This window comes from Lonchura striata, chromosome 17, assembly GCF_050655825.1.
Source record: "Lonchura striata isolate lonStrDom1 chromosome 17, ASM5065582v1, whole genome shotgun sequence".
Classification (NCBI taxonomy): Eukaryota; Metazoa; Chordata; class Aves; order Passeriformes; family Estrildidae; genus Lonchura; species Lonchura striata.
Genome location: NC_140719.1, coordinates 4,126,041 through 4,147,104, shown reverse-complemented (window position 1 = coordinate 4,147,104; position 21,064 = coordinate 4,126,041). Strand labels below are relative to the sequence as shown.

The window sequence follows — 21,064 nt, the reverse complement described above, 5'->3', positions numbered from 1 at the left end:
AAACCTATTCTCTTTCAGTGTGAACCCATTCCCTCTTGTCCTGGCATTCCAGGTCTTTGTCAGAAGTCCCTGTCCAGCTCTCTGGTGCCTCTCCAGGCACTGAAAAGCCACAGTGAGGCCACCCCAAAGCTTTTCTCCTCCAGGCTAAACAATCCCAGAGCTTTTCCATCTCCTCTGGGTCTCTGCAGCAGCTCCAGCTCCTCCCTGTGCTGGGGCAGCTCTGCAGGTGGGGTCTCACCTGAGCACAGGGCACAGGGGCAGCATTCCCCTGCCCTGCTGCCCAGGCTGCTCCTGGGACACCCCAGGACACAACTGGCTTTCTGGGCTTCCAGGGCACGAAACACTTTTGAGTTAAGGGTGCTCCTGGATGCATTGTGGCTTCATCTCTTTGTGACAGACCCATGTCCTGGCAGAGCCAGACCCAGGCTCCAAGGAAGGCATTTCTGCACCAAAACTCCCTGCTCCCCTCAGCTGGCTGCCCATAAGCTGAGTCAGGCCCTAGTGACCAGCGAGGTGTCCACTGGCACTTGGATCTTTGCAGGTCAGTGTGCTCAGCCAAGGGTCTCTCCCAGCCTTGGCAAAAGGGAGTGGACTCAAAGACCATGGAGCAGCCTCAGCAAACACCTGGGTCAGCTGTGCAAGCAGAGCCCTGGTTGGCACTGGAAAGTGGCACCTACCTGTGTGCAGGGTCTGGGTTAGGGTTCCCAGGGAGCCGGCATCAGCAAAACCCTCTGGGATTTGGGATTTAAGCTCATCCCTCCTCATGCCATGCATGGCTGGGGCTGATGGGGGACACCAGTGCTCAGTGCAGCCACAGCCTCAGCACCCCTTGGCCACCTACAAGCCCCTCCTGGCAGCCCGTGGGGTGGGATGGGGGCCTGGAGAGCAGCTCCAGCCTGATTCCCAGGGCTGGTTTGGCCATGGCTTCGCGTGCCAAGGCTCTCCAAGGGCTTCCCCTCGCCCTCAGCACCGAGCCCGCCCTGCACAGCTCTGCTCTGCGCTCCTCCAGACATCTCCTGCAGTCCCTGAGGACAGCCCTGCTCCTGCTCTCTCTCCAAACACCATCCTCGCCGCTTGCTTTCTGCCTCACGCGACTTGTTCTAAGTGAAACAGGCTGCCTCGAAATAAATCAGGCTGAAATGAAGCTTGGAGAGGCAAACTCAGCCTGGGACACAGCCCCGTGCCTACAGGAGAGAGCCATACATCATTTAGGAATCTAAATTTGCCACCCTTCACACACAGAGTCAAATTGCCTTCACTGTTTTATTACCATTTAATTAATTAGAGCAGCCTACATGTAAGTGCTTTAAGGGGAAAAAAAATCAGCTTTCTTCTAATTGTGCTATTCTAACTCTAGACTGTAGCTGGTTAAAAGAATGAGACCAGATTAAATTGGAAATCAGTTTCTGATTTTTGTCCCAGCTTCCACAGGCTAAGGAAATATGCTGTTCAAATGCAAATATTTAGTAAATGACAAGCTGTGAGGGTATTTTGTTCAGTGACCTATGAGTCAAGCCCCATCCAGACCCATAGTCATGAAGTGGATAATCATTTGAACCCATGCACAGGGAAGCCAAACCCACACAGCTTCCCCCACCCTCAGCAATGCTGTTTTAGAGATTTGTCACCTTGCAGGAATATCTGTGCAGGTGTTCCAGCTCCTGTCACTCCACTGTGCCCACCATGGCCAGCACCCTGAGACCTTGCACGTGCCAGCACCAATTAAACAACAGAATTACAAGTTTTATATTTGACTTCTCCTTCTTTGTAGCTCTTCATCACAGAACACAACCAGAAAGTTTATACAGTTGAAAGACAACAGGCTGTAGAAAATGCCACGTGATCTACCTGCCTATTGTTTTAATGCCAGTGAAACTCTGAGTAAACTGTCTACTGAAAACATCCTCAAGTTCCCAGCACACCCAGCATGAGGATCAGCTTTGGAGATAGGACCCAGCTCACCAATTCTACCTGAAGTGTATTAAACAAATATCAGAGTCCAAAACTTCAGAAGGAAACAACTCCCCAGAATAAACATGTATTCTTTAACTCTGTAGAGGGAGTAGACCTATGCAGTGTCTTTATAGTTACCTAATTATTGGACCCTGACATGGATGTTTCTCAGTCCCTTACATGTGGCTTTAAGTGAGCTCCACCATGCCGGTTTTGGCTTTTCTTTCCCTTTGGATTCTGCTGCAGTTTTATGTTCATCAAGGACTGAAGTTGGGAAAACATAGGCACTCCCTTACTTACGAAGCTTTATTAAGCTGGGATCATGCTCCCTGTTGGCAGGAATAGAGACAGAGGGGAATGAAACCGAGAAGTGGGGGGAAAAAAAAAAATCAAAACAAAACAAAAAAACTTTCACTCTTCAGAGCAGGCACGCCTTCTTACTCCGGCTCCCGCTGCCGATCATTCATCCCGCTCGTCTCAGCTCCCAGCCAGTAAAGAGTCAACATCTCTCTCCCGTGAAAACACGAGCCACCCCACACCCCAGAAAACACCCTGACAGGGACTGGGGAGGATCCCGTTTCTCAGGATGGGGTTGAGTTTTCACAGTGGAGCTGAAACATCTTTGATTACGGCAGCAGCAAGGTCAGCAGCGCTTTGAAGCCCCTCATTGGCATGGTGTGTGTGCATTGCTGAGCCCAGCACAGCCCCACCTTAACCCTTTGTGCACCAGCATCCCCAGCCTGCGCGGGGGAAGGTGCTCCAAGCCCCGGGTGGCTCCACGTGCACATGTGCGTGTTTACAAGAGGGATGCGCCGAGCTAAGGGATGTGCGCACATCCCAGCAGGGTTTGTCCGAAACTCTGCGGCCCGGGAGGGATGGAGGGAGGGAGGGATGGAGGGAGGGAGGGAGGGAAGGAGGGAGGGCGAGTGCGCAGCAGCCGGGAGCTGCTCCGGGAGCCGCACCGCGGGAGCCGCTCCGAGGAGCGCAGCCCAGCCCCGACAGGGCTCCTGAGCTTTTGCGTAACGCAGATCAGCGGGTCAGACTTCCAGTTTCCCAACAGCTTTCCCTCTGACAAATGCCAGAGCAGATCGCAGTGGAGTCACACAGGGCGGCAATAACAGCGCTGCCAAGCAGCGTGAAAATTGGCAGAGCCTGGCACCAGGACTGCCTCTCATCAGAGACAGGGCATGGCCCGGCACAATGACGAACCCACTTAACAGCGCTGTAAAATTAGCCATTTATGAAAACAAATTGAATACTGCAGCAGAGGGTGACGTAAGGAGAGTTGGCTCCAGACAGAAACTCCTGTAGCCTGGATTAGCAGAAGAACTCCGTTATGTCAGGGCTCAGGCACAGAAGCTGATAACAACTTGGGTCCTACATGAGATTTTTAACAGACACAACAGGTTTCGCCTATAGGCACACATATACCACTTGCATTAATTTCTTATATGCCAGCAGGGAGTGGTGAAAGGGGAGCACTCATCACGGGCAGAAAGTGGGGGGCAGAAAGTAGGGGAAGACACAAGAGCAACTCTAAAAAGAGGTGTATTCCAGTCAATTCCACCCCTCCCCTCAGATCTGTACAGCCACACCGCTTCCCACTTTGCAACTGGGACGAAACTTAGGGAGAAATTCACTTCTGGCACTGCCAGCAAATGTGCCCCAGTCCCTACCCTTCCAAACACCCAGATGGGCTCTTGATTTCAGTGGGGTCCTACAGATGCAAATTCTACAGCAGAATGGAGCTCCTCCGTCTGTCACATCCTAAAACAGTGAAAATGTGAAAGCCAAGAGTTTTGGCAGCCAGAACCCTTGATTTCCTCATTGAGGGAAGCGTAATCTCTCCCTAAGCTTGCTGCAGGTCTGGGAGGCTGTGGTGTGCAGAGGATACTCCAAGTGAGTTCCTCTTGGACCTCTTCCAGGTGTTTACACACAGAGCCAAACCTGGCTTCTCTTCAAGAGTGCGTGCGAGGGGGGCAGGGGGAGCTTAAAAATAAAATAAAAATCACAAAGTCCTCCCGAGCTGAGCTGAAGCTCTACGGTGCAAAACTGGGGCATTTCTCTTCATTTTTCACAGTGGAATGTTATTTCCATGCATAAAATGGGTCAAGTGTTTTATACAGGCAACAACCTAACCTCCCCCATCCAATTAAAGTATTTTACTACAAATGATCTTTGTGTGTATTTGTCTAGGTTCCCTGTTGTGAGAATTAGAGATACTTGCACCAAAGACAGACATGGGGTCCTAGGTGTTGGATTAAACACACTAAAAAATACACTGACCCTGTTTGGGTACCGATGAGATCTGTGTAAACCCCAATTCTGCCTTTCCTAACTTGAAAGGGAAGCACTTTGAGCCCTGGGGTTTTAAGTTAGGGTTGGGAACCAGAAGAACGGAGTGTGAGAAAGCCAGGGGGAATAAATCAAGGAATAATGTGGTTCACCTATGAAATCACTCCTCTGGAGGCACACGGGACCAGCCCATGCCCGGCACCTCCTGCCCACCCCGGCAACCCCGCACGAACGGCGGCTCCCTCCTCACAAGCGAGCGGAGCAGCTGCGATTACCGAAAGTTAAGGGAAAGCACGGCTGAGTTCATCTCAGTTTTTTGTTTGTTTGTTTGTTTTCTTTAGGACAAAGCAACTTTCTTGCGAGACAGCGGCCGCGCCGGTCAGGGATGGGGCAGCGGAGCCGGGGATGTGGCAGGAGGAGGGTGGCAGGGGACAGCGAGCGGGGCTGGCGAGCGCTGCCGCCTGCGAGGAAGTGCCTCCACTTAAAGGGAAAGGGGAAATCCTCCCTGTCTCTTTAAGGCATCCTAGGACATGGAAACCTTGTACTTTCAGGGAATCTCCTTGCCAGAAGAACTGTAAAACATGTCTTCCCCCCGCCCCCCAATAGCCGTTTCTGTTTCTGACTTGTTTCCTTTTTTTTTTTAAGGGCATTTCCATTTTCTATGACTTCCTTCAGAGCAAAGATGGATGTGGCGACATTTATAAGGGTTTGTAACCCTCTGAAAAGTATCCGATTTCACGACAACTTCGCTGCACTTTATCACTAAAGCGGGGAAAGGGCGGGAGGTGGAGGGAGGGAGGGGGAGAGGGAGCGAACGCGGGGAGAGGGACCCAAATTCAGGATGGGCTCGTAAAATTTAAATAAGAAAAGTGCAATACTCCTCGTTATTGTCCAGCTCAGACAGCTTAGACTGGTAGCTGCTTTGAGTACTAAATGATTTTATAGGGCTGTTTGACCTTAGAATCATTGATGTTACACTTGCCATTTCTAAGGGGAGACAAAAATACTCCACACATCCTCTAGCTGCAGTGCGAGTCCCAGCCGTAGCCGAGTGTCGAGGGGTTGGGAACTTTATAAACTCATTTGATTCATTTGAGGTTTCACAATAGCCAAAAAGTTCCTTTATAGCTTTTTGGAAACCACATGCTAACACTGCATCTAAAGAGCGAACAGTGGAGTACACTAAAAAGCCAATAAAACCAAGGAAATCGTAGGGGGACCTTAGATATGCGTTTCTTTGCAGCCACACACCAGTCACATACATTTCTTTCCATACATACAAACAAGCCGCTTTCAAACGCTCTACTTACAGTTCTCCAACCTGACAATCAGACAAAAACCCCACCGCAAGAGCCGCCTCTTCTACCTGCACCTCAATCCGCGCACCCAGAAAGACAGAGAAAACCACCCCAGGGCACTGCCATTTCCCCGATGCAAAAGTTTACATAACTTTTCCCGCGAGCCCGTACTTCCAGGCGGTCGGCAGAGCTCGGGGATCTCCCGGACTGCGCGGCGGGGCGAAGGCGAGCCCGGCGGAGGCGCTGCCATCCATCCCCGGTGCGCCGCGGGGCACTCCCGCGGGGCTGGGTGTGCACAGCCCGCTCCCGGACACACGCACGCCTCCAGCCGCCTCCCGGCACGGAGCGGGGATGCCGCTGCAGCCACAGGCACGGCCGGACCTACCTGCAATGACAGCCGGAGATCTCTGTCCGCCTTCGGCTTTCAGCCACACTTGCAAAGTGAAGGCATCTCGGGGCAGCTCAACGTCTGCCTTCAGCCGCAGCTGATCACCTTGGCCACTGAAATAGAGCGCCCTGCTCGGGGTAAGGGACTCCTCTTCGTCCTTTACCTCCCGCTGTTGCCTCCTGCGGGGGACATGCCCAGGCTCCAGCCCAGCAGTGGAGCGCCTTCCTCGGGCTAACCTGGTGGCACAGGTGCCCGGGGCAGTGTGGAGGAGCTGGCGGCTGTGCCTGGTGTCCCTTCGTGCCCTGCGGGAGCGCTCGTCCATCCCACATTCGGGTCCACTGGCTAGGGCTGTACAGAGAAGCGCAAGAGGCAGCAGCAAACTCCAGAGCTGCATTTCCAATCTTCCCCCCCCTTCTCCCCTGCAAATCCTCCCGATCTGCCAGCTTTGGGCTCCTCCTTGCCTTGACTTTCTTCTCTTGTTCACCCTTCTTGGTATTTGCTCTTTTTATAACCCTTCTCAGTTGCTTTTTCTTTTCTTTTTTTCTTTTTCTTTCTTTCTTTTTCCTGCTTATAGATTTTTTTTCTCCTTAAAACAAATAAAAAAATTCAAATAAATCAAAACTCCTTCTTGCTTGAAATGTATTTCTCTGTTCTTCCTTCTCTATCTGTCTTCTTCTCCTCTATTCCTCCACAGCTGGAACTCCTCTCTCTCTTCTTTTCTCTGCTGAATTTTCTTCCCTTTATTTTTTTTTTTCCTTCTTAAAAAAAAAAAAAAAAAACAACACACACACACACACACACACTCACACACACTCAAAACAAAACAAAAAACCAAAACAACCCCCCAGCTTTCTCCAAGACTCAGACCCACTGATTTCCCTCCCCCCAAAAGATGCTCTAATCTATTTATTTTTTTGGCCTCCTTTATAACATAAGCCACAACCCCCTCCTTTCCCCCAACCTCCCCCCCTCCCTTCTTCTCCACAAAATGAAAGAAAAGAGAAAAAGCCCCTCAGAAGATGAGTAAACAAGAATATGCTAATCTACTCTAGGGTGCTCCACCTTCCCAATTGAATGATTCCCATTAAAACTGCAGGGATCATGACTAATCAATCAGCTTGAAGGAGCAGATAGCTCCAGAGGTTCAAACACTTTTGCTGTTTTCCTTTTCCTCCCTTCTTTTCCTCTCTTCCTCTCTTTCCCCCTATCACTCCCCCCACCCTTATTTATTTTTTAAAGAAGACAATCAAGATGAATGGATCAATGTGACAAAAATCTGGCACCCCCCTTTTTGCAGTCTCCCCAGCTTTCTTTCTCAGTCCAGTCCAAAACACACATTCCTATTTTTTTTTTTTTTTCTTGGCAAAACAGAAAGCTATTTCTCCTCTCAGACTCCCCGTTGCACTTTGCTGGTAAACCTTATGTTCCTCTGCAGCACATAAAGAGTCTTGAAACTTGAGTCTCAGATTTTTTTTAATTGCTTTCTTTCTTTCTCTCTTTTCCACTCTCTCTCTCTCTCCTTCTCTAATTCCTTCTTTTCCTATTATTATTTTCTCAAAGTTATGCAATCAGCCAGGCTCCCCCTTTTGTGGTCCCCCTCAGTGCAGTTGTGTGCAGCTAATCCAAATGTTGCATCAAAGGTCCCCATCGAATCATCAGGAGCTAAAAGGAGAGAAGCTTTTTGAAGAGCATTTGCCTTCCAGAAGCTGTAGCAACAGAGTAGGATTTGGCTTTTGAGTGTTCCAAAGACTCCTGGGTTATTTTTTGGAAATAATGATTTTAAAAAATCAATTATCAATTTTATTGGTAGGTTGAATCAAAAAATCCTCTCTCAATATTGCTAATTTTCTGCCTAAGGAATTCAGCTCCCCTGGTTTCCTTGGCTTGGTTGTAGCCACAGGTAAGCTCCTGGCTGCTTGCTGGTTTGTAGATCTCTGTTTCTGAGCTGGGACGTTTCTTTTTTTTTTCCTTTTTTTTTTTTTTAATTTTTTTTTTTCACTCTTGAAAGATCTCAAAAGCTCCCCCTGATGGCAACAAAAAGGATTTTTCTAAGTCCTTAATCAGTGGAAATGACTTGGCAGTGGCGCTCACGGAGCGTCCAGGCCACTGCTCTCCTCTGAAGAAATCCAGTAAAACCAAGTTAAATCACACCAAACCCGGTCACAAACCACTCACACCATCCTCTTCTTCCATCTCTAAATTGATGATTGTCACGTCTTACTTTCCTATATATTTTCAACAAGAATCATGTACCAGAGTTTCCCTGGGACTGGCATCTTTCTGCTTCTGCAGGCTCCCCTGTTAGCATCACTTAGTTCTGACAACTTCCACTTAAAATATACATTATAACAGTAGCAAAAATCCTTTTTTTCCAATGAGAAAGGGCTGTTGCATGCTCACAAGTCTTCCAAAAAAGTTATTTTTAAGTTTTTTGCTAGTTTGAACACTCCATGATACACGATTGGCATTTTCAGTGGTGCTGGGTTTATTCACAAAGTCCCACCAGAAGTCAGCCAGAACCACAGCCCCTCTCTGTTCTCCAGCCCATCCCTCCACCACAGCTCTTCCTACAAGAAAGACAAAATACTGCTAGCTTCTACAAAGTTTATAATACAAGACCTCCAAGCCATTAAGCCTCTCAACAACTGAGAGGAAACATTTAAGTGGGAAATAAACGGTACAAACTCCTATAAATGTCGTGAAGAACTCTCAGGGATATGAAAAAGACACTTCTGTCTCTGTGCCTGCTTGGCAGAAACAATTTAAGATCAGAGCTAAGTGCTGCACTGTTCTAACTTAGCTCATAGAGGACACTGCAAATCAACCAAAAAACCCTAAAGTTTAAAGTGAACCTGTTCAACTTCAGCAAGAGCTAAACCAGGAGGAATCCTGCTGCCAGGACATTGCTGGCTCCACATGACAACTCCTCCCAGGTCCCTGGGACCCCTGCATATGTCAAGGCTGGGAGAGCAGGCTCTTGAAATAATGCTGGGTCTAGTTTTTCCAGGAGAAAAAGCTAATTCTGTGAAATCATGGTGTTTCTCAGGGACATCATGATTTGGCTGAAATCATCAAGGAAAATTACATCAATTTGATGGCACTGCATAATTTAATTTTGGACATACTTGACCTTCTATCTCTTACAAAACGGTTTCACTGTGACCAAATCACACTCCAGTGCATCAGCCTGCAGCTCCAGTGACAAATTCTGGGATATTCTTGCTGCAGAGGAAAAGCCCAGAGCTCTGCTTCCTGTACTTATGGAAGACAGAAGAAAGTATGGAAAGATGGGATCTATCTCTAGCCCACAAATTACATCTTCAATCAGTTTTATTCTGAAAACATAGTGAAAGCATAGAGAAAATGTAATATATAAAGTCTAGATATGATAGAAAATGAAGTGGAAGAGATTTGATTTTAGGAATAGTGAGTAAATCTTGGATTCCTTAAGCCTGTGGATCAGATCTAACTTCCCTGACCAGATGAAATTCTCCCCTGCACAGATGGACATTTATTCTCTGCTTAAGCCAGAACTTAAATGATGTACAGACCTGGCAGAGAGGTTCCTGCCCAAGGAGAATAATCCTACTGCTGCACTTGAGTGCAATATTCTCCTCAGGAAAGGGAGAAGGAGATTGTCTCGCATCTAGAAGTATTTTCATGAGAAAAAGGCAAAAAAAAAAGAAAAAGCATCTAACCCTAGTTACACATATAGAGAGAAGAATTAGAATAGATATTTATGACACTATGCCAAAAAATAGCATTGAGCTAAATGCTGTATGCAGTCATTATAAGGAGAAATACTCAGCAGGAATCTTAGCTGAAGCTGCCAATAACTCCCAGGTTCAAGACTGGAGCTGAGTGAATAAATCATAACAAATAATGGTTTTGTCAAATTTTGACTTTTTTCCCTCCTATTTGCAAGCAGACTGAGAAACCTCTCAAATATGTTTGAAATTACATGGCCGTTTCTTCCTCGGCGTTAGTATTTCTCCGAGGCCAATTAGCACACAATTTGCTGTAATGTACACATTTTCACATTTGTTCTGTGTTAATTGGGCAAGGAAGTCACACAGCATTATTTTTGGCTCCCTGGGGGGTCAGGTTTAATCACTCATGATACAGTAAAATTACTAATTTTACATACGATGGGAGTTTCCATGCTTGAAACTCTCCTTGCGAAAAGCGGTGCTGGCTCTTCAAATTACTCACACGAAGGTCAATTAAAAACAATATTTCTTGAAAGTTGAGCTGAAAAGTCTGCCAGATACAACTGAATTGAGGCCCTACTATTCTGGGTAAGTATTTGTGCATATTTGTCCTCTCCGTGCACAACTCCATCGATCACAGCAGAGGTTTCACAGTCTTTACCCCTCACCGATATCCCAATCAAGTCTCTCTCAACTTGGCTTGGGTTAAGGATGGCTGGAACACAATCCAACAGCGACTCTGCTCAGAATCAGACAGGGCCCAGACACCAGATTTTAACACAACGTGTTGGATTCAGGGCATATTTTATGCAATCAGCAATGGTATGATTGGAATCACGCTGCCTCCACAGAGCAGCACGGAATGAAACCCAACGAGCTGAGAACAGCTTCAAAGAAAAGGGGATTTGGGCATCTTGGCTTGTGAATCCCATGAAGTCCAGCACATTTTAGGAGAAATAAAGTCACTTGCTTGGTGGCATAGTGGTGGTACAGGGGTTGCATTGGGTGGAGTGTAGCCACAGCTCCTCTGAGGAAACACTAATGAATGAAACACTAATAACTGAAAAAAAGCCAACAGTGAAAACATGTGAAGCATGTTCTGTCTTGGAAAAGATTTAACACAAGACCTAACCTGGACTCAGTGGAAATCCACCAGATTTTTCATTGTTTTCTCTATCTGTCATTCCTCCTCTTATTTTAAACAGAGTGATTAAAAGTCTGTGCTCTGCCCCCACTGTCGCACTCCATACTGATAACAATCCTGATTTCAAGGATTTATAACTATTGCCTGCACACTCATCATTCCACACAACTCCACTCACTTGAAATCACAACACCAGCTCTGTGTTGCCTTTATTAGTGGAGACTCTTCTTTATTAAGAGACTATTCTGCTGCTGGTCCCTCAGCTGCCCCTTATGTAAAATACTCTGTTAATTTACATCAATAAAACAGCCCCATGTCAATTTGAAACACACCCTTTAATCCAGAAAAGTTTACTGAACAGTTAAGGAGTGCAATAAATGACAATCAAGACTAAATGCATAATTGATGATTTTAGGAAGGTTTCAGTAATTTTATAAGGTAATTTGCAGTCAGTGGCTATAAATTACTATTTAAACCTGGCATGCCACTTTTTTTTGCCCTGCAGAGAGCTGTATTTCCTAACAATACTGATGCCTATTTTCCTGGAATTCAGTTACTTTATCCTTCAAATTTCCCTCATGAAATGTTGCATTTCCAGAAAAAGTTACATATTCTTTGTATTTTTTTCACCACATTCTTGAAATACCTTCTGGGGTGTGGGGAAAAAAAAATCTCTCTTCTACATTGTGGTGAGAATGATAAACCACAGTAGATGATGTAAGGGGCACAAGCTTCAATTAAAGCATGTAAATGCTGATTAAATTAGTGGACCCATTTTGATTTGGACTGACTACTCTAATTCTGGGTGCTCAGGATGGGCTGTCCAGGTGAAGTCCTGGCACTGGAATCCTGCCTTGACTGAAATCCTTGGCATGAAAGGAGAACAACCATGACCTCACCTGCATGGTGTCACTCCAAGGCCACGTCCCTGTGACCAAAACATGAATGTGGGGATGCACCAGGTCTGTGGGATCAGCCCCAGTGAGTCTCACAGGCTGAGTTTTGGACCAGACCCTTCACATCCCACTTCTCCAGGGCCACATCTGCCGTGGGAGAGCACCAGGCAGGTTCAAAACCAGCAGACTGCTGGGGGCAGCAAAATCACAGCCTAAAGCAAAAGGTGCTGTGAGGAGGAAGGACCTCGTGGGTCTCAGCAAGTGCCCACAGTGCCCTGCCCAGCCAGGCACACACCCCCAGCCCAGGGTACCCCCGTGTGCCCTTGGCAGGGACAAGATCTCAGCACCCTCCCCAGGCCCTCCTGGCATTGCCCCTCCATCCAAAGCAATGCTTGGAGACACCTGCCCCTCTCACACGAGTTTAAAATTCCAGCAAGGCCACAAAACCTTTTTGCCCTCCCCTCTCAGTTAAGAAGCCTAAAATGATGTCTCTTTTCAAAGTCTGCTCACTCAGAGATTTAAGTTTCCCAGATGAAATCATGATGGTAAGAGCCAGAACTGCAGAACACTGTGTTTATCTCTTCTGCACTCTTTGCCCCATGAGGAATTCTGGAGATGCCATGAAAAAACAGGGGAAACCCTGTGGAGTGCATGAGGAGATCCTCTGGTTTTCCATAATGCAAGATGTGGTTCCCACACTATCTCACCTAAAAGCCATACATCCTCCGGTACTTCTGGGCTTGGATTGAAAGCTGAAAGAGAATGGGACCTGGGTGGGATGGAATAAGGAACAACACAAGCAGTCAGCTGCCCAGGAAGGAAAAAAAAAACCCTGGTGATTTCCATCTCCTGGTGATTTGCAGACACTCATAACTGTTTTATGGCTGGCAGGAGAGGGACAGAGCCATTGATTTATTTGTCCCTGAGCACTGTCAATGTGTTTGGGCTCCCTTGAGAGATCTGTGCCCATGACAGCACCAACAACTGCTGGGGCCTCCTCAAATCCACCTCTGGAATGCACAGGAGTAGCCAGGCTCCCACAGCAGCCAAGACCAAATCATGAGGATTTGCCAGAGAAAAGACTGTTTCACTGAACCAAAGATGTATCAGAGCACCAGACAGCCAAGTAACTCTGCAACTGAAAAAAAAGTGGTCTTGCTTTTTACTAAAAAAGAAAAAAACCACCAGGGGTGCCCTGGCTCTGTAAACATGAAGTGCATGAGCAGATGTTCCACTCGTGCATCCACACAGAACCCACGGCATGTTCATTTGTCACCTCCCCACAGCAAGCCTCAGCTCAGAGGTCAAGGACTGGCTGAGCTGTGGAGCCTAAACTCTTCTCCTGGACCTCCTAATGTCCTCCCCACAAGATAAACAGCTTCCAGGGGTACAGAGAGAGGAGAGGGCTGCCTTGGGAAGGCACAGGGAGCCTCTGCTGTCTGAGTACCTGTGCAGAAGACACATGGGAGGTCATCACTCTTCCAGGGCTTTGCTCTCACATCTTCCTCGAACCATACATCACTTGAAAAACATTAATGAGAGCAAGCTCAGCAGCAGCTCTGCTGGAGGAGGAACCCAGGAGAAGCAATGGGGTGGCACTCCAGCCCCTCACACAGGGTGGGCTCCCTCAGACAGAGTGGCATCACTGGGGGAGAGGTGGGTCCAGGAGATGGGGATGGAGAAGAGGGTTCTGCTTGTGCTTTTCCCTCAGAAGAGCCACACAAGCTGCTCTGAAACCAGAAGAGAAGTTTGTGCAGGCATGTGTGTACACACAGGGAGAGATGAGGAGCAGGACCCAAACAGATGGAAATGCAAGGCTCAGGAATAATCCAGACAATTCAAATACATCAGGCTATGCATGATTTGGTATTCAAAGGCAGCATCTTCTAGAATGTTTAACATACCCAAATGTTTTTTCTTAAACCAGATTTCTGCTTCAAAGCCAGTACTAACAGGATTAACAAAAGAGACCTGCCATGTCTTGCTATTGAAGATGATAATCAAGCAAATGATAAACAAATTGATCATGAGAAAGAGACCATGTGTCAGTCTGCAGCAAGGAAGCCAAAAGACAGAATTCGGAGGAAAAGCTGCTCAGCATTTGACAGCTATTCCCAGTGAAATGGGATTTCCCCTTTCTGTTTTCATTTGAATGGCATTTGAAAAACACAGCTGCAGAGGCCCATGCACACCAGGGATGGAGCCAAGAGGGGAACCCTCCCAGCCCTCAGCAGCAGATCTGAAGGGAGCAGCTTGTCCTGAATCCACAGCACCCAGGGCACAAGTCAGTCTTTCCCTCAAACCTTCCCAGACCTTCACAGGCACCTGATCCCAGCACCCTGAGATGCCCCAGCAATCAGCAAAGGGCAGATTCTGCCCCACGCTGGCACAGGAGGCTCCCTCAGACCAAAAAGCACTCCTGGCATGGGAACAATCCTCTGCCAGCTGTGGATCATCCCTTAGGCCTGGAGCTCAGAGCAAGGCAGGATCTGGCACTACAGGGCGAGGTGGTTGCCTGCCTGGAAGGTATAGCCAGTCTCTGCAGTCATGTGCTTAGCTGCAGAATTTGAAAAATCTCATAACTTTCTGTGTCATCCCCTTGCACCTGAAGCAGCCCCTCCCAGTCCTCCCTTCCTGATCCCAGCCAAGCTCCCCCAGCCTCATTCCAGCCCTGCACCCCAGCTGCTTCATCTTCCTGTGCCCCCCAATGCTCTGCCCCCAGAGCCCACAGATATTAATTGATTTGTCAAAAGAGAGTTCAGGCAAGGATGTATTAAATCTGAGCATTCCACTCATACCTCCCGGGCTTCCCAGTGCAACTGAGATTCCTCAAACATGGTAAAAAAACAAAACAAGACAAAACAAAACGGAGGAGGGAAGAACAGAAAGAGTGGAAATAGAAACCAGACAGATGAAAAGCAGAAGGAAAAAGAAAACCAACAACAAAACAAAAAGAATTTGGAGGACAGCCCTCACTAAAAGCTGCAGGTTGGGGTTTTTTTGGCTAAAAGTTCGGCATCTGTGGCCTCCTGTGATATGTCAGGGGATGACATAAATGCAATATAGCAAGCTTGATAGGAAACAATTGCCATATGTGAGGGTGGTGGCAGCCTGTGCTTTCCCCGCCACCCCCTATTGCTTTCGTCTGCGCTAAAGCTGAGTTTAAACAAGTGAAGTCCATCTCTATCTGTCCAAATGTATAAATACATTTTCAGCCAAGACCCACCACTGGCTGCAGTTGTATGGCAACTCTTAGTCGATATGTCTAAGCAGGGTTTTTTGACTTTATCCCCAGCTGATTGTTAATGCATTTAGCAGCATTTTCAGAAATTCCCTTTGCTCTCAGAGGTGATACCTGGGTCTCCAGTGAGACCTCACAGATCCCTCTGATGCAGCACAGCTCAGCAGCGAGTGTCAGCATTTGTTTGCCCACGAGCACAGAAAACCAGAAAGCATCATATGGACAGCTATAAAAGCTGCAGAGAGCTGGACCTGAAAGAGCTACAACCTTGTTTGTGTTGGAGGAGATCTCCTGTATCCTTCTTTTAAAGCTGGTGGTTATTGCTCGAGCACATCCGTGTGCAGAATTGGACACGCTGCATGGGCTGTGCTGCTGAAAAGGCAGCTCAGCTCTGCTGCTCAGGCAGGTAATTAAACCCATCAGTGAGTGAATGACCTGGTTAAGGATCTCAAGAAAATAGAAAATTCCTCAGGAGGCAAAAAACTGGAATTGAAATATCAAAATTTATCCTGGAGCAAAAAATAGCCTCCTTTCATTCTTTTGCCACCAATGCTTTAAAAAAGGATGAGGAAAATGAAAAGTGCACCAAATAATACATGAAAACATTGTCCCCAACTAAATAGACATAGAAGCACAAAGACCTGTATATATTCAGTACTATTTTTAGAAAACATTTAAACCTCCAGACTTCAAAATTAATTCTCCAAAGTACATTTCTATAGTGCAATACAAATCTCATTAATTCCATAGTTCATAATATTTATACAAGAAGGTACCCTTTGTTATTAAATGCTATAGGACCTGCCCAGAAAGGTTAGAAACTCTTTCTAGGGTACCAAAACCTTTTCAGATCAGTTCATCTCTAAAAAAAGCTGGGGCTGATTTTAATTTGATCAGCCTTGAGTTGTTGTCAGAATAGTTTACTGAGCAGCTCCTATGAAAAACAGTGAGGCTTTTTATTGACAAATGAAATCAATTTTCTTAGGAGTATTCACAATATTTCAGCCTTTAAAATGTCATATGCTCCAATTCAGCACACGCTTTGTGGCAAGGAGTGTATTCCCAGCTTTTAATAGGAAATGCTGCCTGTGGAATTTACAGCAATGACTTCCTGGGGAATGTGGGGAACTTTCTCACTCAAGGTGAGTAGGGTGATGAGTCCTGCTGCACAGGTTGAGACAAATTAATCAAAATCAATGTATGCTGGTGCCTACTTTTCCAGTTATGTCAGTGGAAGAGAAGAATTTAAATGGGAGGTGACATTTACATATTCTGTGCTAATTTTCTACCAGGTCGAAGTGACAGCTGGTCTTTGCTAACCATGGCTGTACTTGACAAGGGGATGGAGCTGATCTGATCCTTTTTGATTGCTTCATGTGACACCTCACTCCTCAAAACACCACCTAGAATCCACCTGAACATGGGAAGGAGCTGGAGCTGCTGGAGAGATCCAGAGGATCCAGGGGGATCAGAGGGATGGAGCAGCTCTGCTGGGAGGGAAGGCTGGCACAGCTGGGGTTGTTCACCTGGAGAGGAGAAGCTTTGGGGTGAGCTCAGTGTGGCCTTGCAGAACCTGAATGAGCCAAAAAGGAACAGAGAGAAACTTTTAGGAGTGACAGAACAAGACAGAATGGTTTCATACTGACAGAGTTAGAGGGTTAGATCAGATATTAGGAAGAAATTATTTATTTAGAGAGTAATGAAGCCACACCACAGGGTGCCCAGAGCAGCTGTGGCTGCCCCTGGATCCCTGGAAGTGTCTAAGGCCAGGCTGGATGGAGCTTGGAGCAATTTGGGGTAGTGGAAAGTGTCCCTGCTCATGGCAGAGGAGTTGGGAGCAGACAATCTTTAAGGTCTCTCCCAACCCAAACCATTCTGCAGTTCAGAGGGACCAGGGCAGAGCTGCAGCAGACAAAAACTTGTGCTGACATTTATGACACAATTTCAAGCCTTCATCCATAGCATCTTCTGCCAGCACAAAATTCACCAAGGCTGCCATCAGAGAAACGTAATTGAAAACTGAGAAAGATTAGCAGGCTCAAGAACCATTTCTTTAAACCGCATCCTATATTGGGGTTTTGTTTCCTCATTCCACCAGCTTACTTACACTAAGGCTGATTGTAGCAACAGCATGGAATTAAGAGAGGGAGAGGGGGGAAAAGGGGGGAAAAGGAAGAAAAAGCACTCTGTCTGTTTAGATTGGGTCACATTGTGAATTTAGGTTTCATTTTTCTCTTAATTTTTTGCAAAGATTGGCCTTAAGAAGAAACACATTTCTGGAATTGGGAACCTACAGCATGGTACAGCTTTCAAGACACCATGCCAAAGTGTCTCTTTAATTATTTTTTAGATGAATTTTCCTTGTTCTGAGCTAATGGGTAACAGACCATGTCACAAAAATATTCCACATCCCTATTTATTCAGCAGAGAAGAGCTTTTTCTAAGAGTTTTCAAGGGATCTAAAAAATACAGGCAGAGACTCCTTGGAACAATTACCTACAGGCTGTAGGCACCTATTCAGGTTCACTGAGCCCCATTCAGCCCAGGACTTCTCATTTCAGCTGCAATTTAAGATTAAACTCGGGATGCTCATGAGGCAACAGACATGTTGGTGTCCCTTTCCCAGAGTAAAACCCTAAGAGAGCTCCCAGAAACTACAGGTACAGCTTCAACAGCCCTTTAAAACACACAAAATAAACCTGCTTGAGCTATTAAGGTGTTTTTGATGTTGAAGATCAGTGAGTCCATGGAAGTTAACAGATAGCCCTGAGTTGCCTTCAGCCAGAGCAGCCGTAAGAAACGCTGGAGGAAGAAATTTTTGGCTGTAAGAGGCGCCAAGGCCCATGGCAGGAGGGACTGGGGGAAGCTGGCTGAGAAAACTGGCACTGGGAAGCTCTCAGCTCCTCCAGGATCAGTCCCAACCTTCAGGAAGCACTGCCAGAGCATCCAACACCAGTTTGGGGCACCCCAGACAAGGGGGATGCCCAAACTGGTGTCGGATGCTGGGGAGAGGGAAGCCCAAAGCCCCAGCCAGCCCCGCTCTGAGGGACAGGGTGGGATCCTCTTTCCACAGGAAATACAACTTTTCCCTTCCCAAAAGGGCTGCAGAAGCCAGCCTGCTTTTTGTTCTCAGTAATCACTTTACCAATATTTCAAAGGCATTATGTAACTGAAACAGTGTAAAGTTATTGCTACCGACATTGTCAATAAATCATTAACATTTCTTAACAGGAACAGCACGACTGTTCATGTCATGGCTGTCTCATTCACTTTCAAATCAAAGCTTTCAAATTAAATATTCATTTAATATTAAAATATTAATGCAGACCCACTGTTTCTGTAATATTAATTTCTTATGGCATTTCCAGGCAAATGCATATATTATAAACTTCATCTCCCACAGGAGGTCCCTCAGCCTTCCCTTTCCTTCTTCCAGCATTATCCTGATCCTAGGCCAGGGAGGGACTTCCAGAGAAGGAGGGGCTGCCTGATGAAGGGGAAGCAAGGTGGATAATTTAAAGTATCCCATTCCTGCCCTCCCACACAACCTCCCCACCCTTAGATCAGGATATCGAAGGCTGCCATTATATCTCCCGCCTCCAGAATGAGTCATTCATACATTCAGCAATTCCTGTTGGAAAAACAGTGAATGCCTCTGCCACCAGAGCCCATTACAGAAATTAAACTTTGCAAATCATCAGGGAGGGGCAAGATTTGAGGCATTTCAAGGCACACTCCTGGTCTCCCCAGGCTTGGTAGGAGCAGAATTGATTTGACAATAAGCTTTTACAACCTCAATGCCTATGGTAGCAGGAGGCATATACCTGGATGGGAAGCAGATCAAAGGAATACAGTGCTGCCCTCCTAAATAATTTCTTCCTGGTTTTTTTTTTTTTTTTTTTTTCTGGTGTTGTTTCTGTTTATTAGGTTTTTTGGGTTGTTTTTGATTTTGTTTTTGGTTTTTTTATCATTGTTGTTTTGTTTGGTTTTGTTTGTTTGTTTAGTTTTTTAATTATTTTTAATTATTGTTTTTGGTTGGTTTTTGTTTCAGTTTGGTTTTCTTAATTTTTTTTTTGTGTTTTTGTTGGTTGGTTTTTGTTTCAGTTTGTTTTTTTTTTCTTTTAATTTTCTTTCCCAGTGGTTCATCTCAGGCAAAATGACAAGAATGGAAGTCCAGAGAGGCACTTCCATGGCTGTACCATGGCTCACCCCTCATCCATCTGGCCCTGCTGGGTGTCCCTGCCGAGGCTCCCCAGAGGCACTGAGCTGGAGGGAACCTGTGGCACCCCAAGGAAAGCCTGGGGCTGTCAAAGGTTTCACCCCGTAGGAAATAGTTCTGCCTGTGAGGATCCAAAGGAAAAGTTATGAATATTCACTGACAATTTGTCAAAACAAAACCCCACTCAGAACTGCTGATTTTCTGCAGAGTTGTGCTGCTTTGGGCTGGGGGAGGAGTTAATTTTCCTCATAGTAGTTGGTGTGGGGCTGTGTTCTGGATTTGGGCTGGAAACAGTGTCAATAACTCAGGGAAATTTTTTTATTTGGCATTGCTGAGCAGCAATTATGCACCATGACCTTTTTACATTTTTATTCTTTTCCACAGAGGCCTTTTCTGCCTTTCACCCACCAGTGGAAAGGCTGGGGGAGCTCAGGGAGTTGGGGGGACATCCCCCAGCACAGGGCATCATGTTCAGCACACAAAGGTGCGGCAGAAAGAGGAAGAGGGGAACACTCTGAGGGATGGAGTTTGTCTTCACCTTATACACACTGGGGAATGCCTGCACCCCTGCTGGGATGGGAATGAATTCCTTGCTTTGCTTGTCTGCATGGGTTTGGCTTTACCTATTGACTGTCTGTATGTCAACCCATGAGTTCCTCTCCAGGCCTGGCAATCCAGGACCCCTCACTGCCTCAGGCCCCAGAGATGGAAACAAAAGTGAGTCTGGGGAGGAGCAAACTTGGGGTCAATGACTTCATTACCCGAAGCTGTAATTGGCAGCTGAACCCCCAATATGCAAATGGCCCAAACTTACAAAAATGTGAAAACCTGAGATCTATTTTTGGGTGTAGCCCCTGGGGGGATTAATTTTCCCAAAATGTATCTGAAAACCCTTCAATAAATATACCTGCTTTCTAGTATCTTAATTTTGTCTGGCCTCTGTTTTTAGGTAGCCTGAAAAAGGCATCACTCTCACTTTTCCTCTTCCCATTCTCCCCCTCATCCCCAGAAGGGGCTGGCGGGGAGTGGCTGTGTGGGGCCGAGCTGCCGGCTGGGGTTAAACCACAACAGTTTACTATAATTACTTCTGCTGCCTGGAGCTCCCTTATCCCTCCTCCTGAGACCATTAAACCTAGGCTGCTCTTCTTCAGAGCAAGGAAGAAAAGCTCTTCAGCCTTTAGTCTCCTTGGTATTTTCTCTCGCTCTTTCCTTCCCCACTCATGAGACATGCTGGGGTTCATTTGGGGATTTGGGTTGCTTGGTTGAGGGGGTTGTGTTGCGCTTTTAAACCGAGTATATAAAATCTGCATAAAATTCATTCACTTGCATCCTTCAGGGGAACGGAAGTTATTTCTTGTCTCAATTGGCCAATGGCTCCAGAACTCCCTATCTCTGCATCGTTTCAAGCCCTGTGGGGTCTCCAAGATGGGGGCAGCATTATCAAGGCTCAACACCAACTTCTAACAGGAGTGGCCACAGCTGCAAGTAAAATACTCTGGTGCTGGATTTCAGATTACTTGTTGGGTGCTGACTTTAAAATGATGGGAGATTCACAGAAAACCTAAAATGGTTTGAGTTGGAAGGGACCTTAAAGACCATCTAATTCCCACACCTCTGCCATGGGCAGGGACACCTTCCACTATCCCAGGTTGCTCCCAGTCTGGCTCCAACCTGGCCTTGGACACTCCCAGGGATCCAGGGGCAGCCCCAGCTGCTCTGGGCATCCCATTCCAGGGCCTCACCACCCCCACAGGGAAGAAAAAAATTTCTTATCCAATAAAAAGAGCAGGAAGTGCCAAGATGGAGATTCCACAACTCTGTGTCCTTCTAATCCTGCTACATGCCAAGACTTTTTGTCTGGATATTCCTGGCTTGAGTGCTCAGTGAGATTACACGACTCGCTTTCCCATTTATTCTGGA

At 46.7% G+C, this 21,064-nt stretch overlaps 1 protein-coding gene across 4 annotated transcripts in view; it reads right to left on the bottom strand.

Moving 5' to 3' along the window:
* PAPPA (pappalysin 1) overlaps nucleotides 1–6,895 on the bottom strand; it is a 180,975-nt gene extending 174,080 nt beyond the window's left edge. For 2 of the 4 annotated variants that reach the window (XM_021551415.4, XM_085594030.1), the window contains exon 1: nucleotides 5,932–6,895. In XM_021551415.4, the coding sequence (XP_021407090.3) occupies nucleotides 5,932–6,328 (397 nt within the window). In that variant the 5' untranslated portion in view covers nucleotides 6,329–6,895. Of the gene's footprint in view, nucleotides 1–5,558; nucleotides 5,692–5,717; nucleotides 5,825–5,931 lie in introns of those variants that run through there. The other 2 variants (XM_085594031.1, XM_085594032.1) reach the window with 2 other exon arrangements.
* Nucleotides 6,896–21,064: the final 14,169 nt, after the last annotated feature.